Source organism: Pyrus communis, chromosome 5 (assembly GCF_963583255.1).
Source record: "Pyrus communis chromosome 5, drPyrComm1.1, whole genome shotgun sequence".
Lineage (NCBI taxonomy): Eukaryota > Viridiplantae > Streptophyta > Magnoliopsida > Rosales > Rosaceae > Pyrus > Pyrus communis.
Genome location: NC_084807.1, coordinates 19,582,292 through 19,584,202, shown reverse-complemented (window position 1 = coordinate 19,584,202; position 1,911 = coordinate 19,582,292). Strand labels below are relative to the sequence as shown.

Below are 1,911 nucleotides of genomic sequence, written 5' to 3'. Positions count from 1 at the left end.
ACGTAAAATGTGATACTAGGTAACAATTGCCCTGAAAATACATAAAACTTCTCACAATTTAGAAAAGAGAATGGAAAAAAATCATCATGATGTTTATAACACGTAAATCATGTTGATTAATTCAGAGCCCATGGATTGTGGATATAAAGGAGAATCCCAAGTCACGAAGTCACAAAACCCAGTCAGACCAAAAAACCATGACATCAGACGCACATTGCTTAAGGCCTTAAAAACCACCGAATTCCATATCATGCATTTATCAGAAAAAGCACACACGCACACTCCCAAAACATTCTTTCTACAACCACCCACAAAACCCTATTAGGATTTTCTAGTTAAGCTACGAAGATCCTAACAAGATGCTCGATCCGATCGAATATTCGAGTCCCTCGGCAGAAGATCATGAGACTTTCAGCTGTATGAGCTCACCGAGAGCTGCTACTACAAGGAGGAAGAACAACAAGAACAAGAAGAGGTTTAGTGATGAGCAGATTAGGTCACTGGAGTCCATCTTTGAGTCTGAGTCGAGGCTTGAGCCGAGGAAGAAGATGCAGTTGGCCAAAGAGCTAGGGTTGCAACCGAGGCAGGTTTCTATTTGGTTTCAGAACAAGAGAGCCAGATGGAAGTCCAAGCAGCTTGAGAGAGAATACAGCATATTGAGAGCCAATTACAACAACTTGGCATCAAAGTTTGAAGCCATGAAGAAAGAAAAGCAGGCCTTGGTTGTTCAGGTAATTATTCATTCATTCTGGTTCTTTAAATATGCCTAATTGAAGAACACTGCTTGTCCTTACCTGTAAGAAGTCATTCTTTGTTAACCATAAGTTCAGACTAGCGCATGTAAAAGTAACTCATTAAAACCATAAAAAAGGAAAAGTGTAAGCACATGTCATATATAAGAAGTAATGAACCCTCACAAGTCCGGAACAAGACATTTTTCACTAATTTTAACATGTTAAGATAATCAATAACTGATAGATTATGTCTTATTTGTGACAGGTTCAGAAGCTGAATAATCTGATGATGCAAAGGGAGAATCGTGGGGAAGATGTAGCTATGAACAATGGCATTGATGGTGAGTCAGATAATGGAGATGCCATCATTTCTGAATCTGATCAGGTGAAGCTTGATTTTTCAGTGGAAAAATCAGAGCAAGGAGAACTTGGGGTGCTGTCAGATGATGATAGCAGCATAAAACCAGAGTACTTTGGACTGGAAGATGAATCGAACCTTGTTAACTTAGTGGAGTATGTAGATGGTTCCTTAACATCAGCTGAGGATTGGGGGAAATTGAATTCTAATGGTCTTTTTGATGAATCAACTGGTGATTATCAGTGGTGGGACTTCTGGTCTTGAAACCAGAAAATGTGTGTATATAATGAAGTGCTTCTTCTATTGGAGTGATCAAGAGAAAGGGGCTTATAAACTCATCAGAGTTACATTAGCTTTTGGAGATTGTTTGTTCTTCACCATGTCACTTGTTGACATTGTGTTACACTTAATCACTTTGATGTCCCGTTTAATTACGATGTTGCAATTCTGATATGTGGGTCTGTGTCTAATCTTGGAAAAGTAACATCATAAAGCCCAAAGACACACACATGTGTGCTTGACATCGGCTAGAATTTTGTAGGAGTTGGTATCTTGCTCAATACTCTGAACCTTGATGTAGCCTCTAACATATGTGAATTTGTTTTATTTTTGGTGTCAATGACCTTTTGCACGCACGCACACTCAGTTAGTTCTAACATATGTAATATGTTGCTCAACACATTCATTCTACTCGTTGACCAATCTCGGCGGCGAGTTGGCACGCTCGCATTCACTGGAAGAACATAATTAGCTATTTAGTTACTCGATATGCAGGTCACGTAGGCTAAGTAGTTTTTAAGGTCAACATGTTTGGAACGA

At 39.1% G+C, this 1,911-nt stretch overlaps 1 protein-coding gene across 1 annotated transcript; it reads left to right on the top strand.

Annotated features, from left to right (window-relative positions):
- The first annotated feature begins 216 nt into the window (after nucleotides 1-216).
- Nucleotides 217-1,711, top strand: LOC137734097 (homeobox-leucine zipper protein ATHB-12-like). The gene is made up of 2 exons (XM_068473376.1): nucleotides 217-731; nucleotides 1,000-1,711. Exons 1-2 carry the CDS (start codon nucleotides 360-362, stop codon nucleotides 1,354-1,356), a joined length of 729 nt encoding a protein of 242 aa, XP_068329477.1. The 5' UTR covers nucleotides 217-359; the 3' UTR covers nucleotides 1,357-1,711.
- The last annotated feature ends 200 nt before the right edge of the window (nucleotides 1,712-1,911 follow it).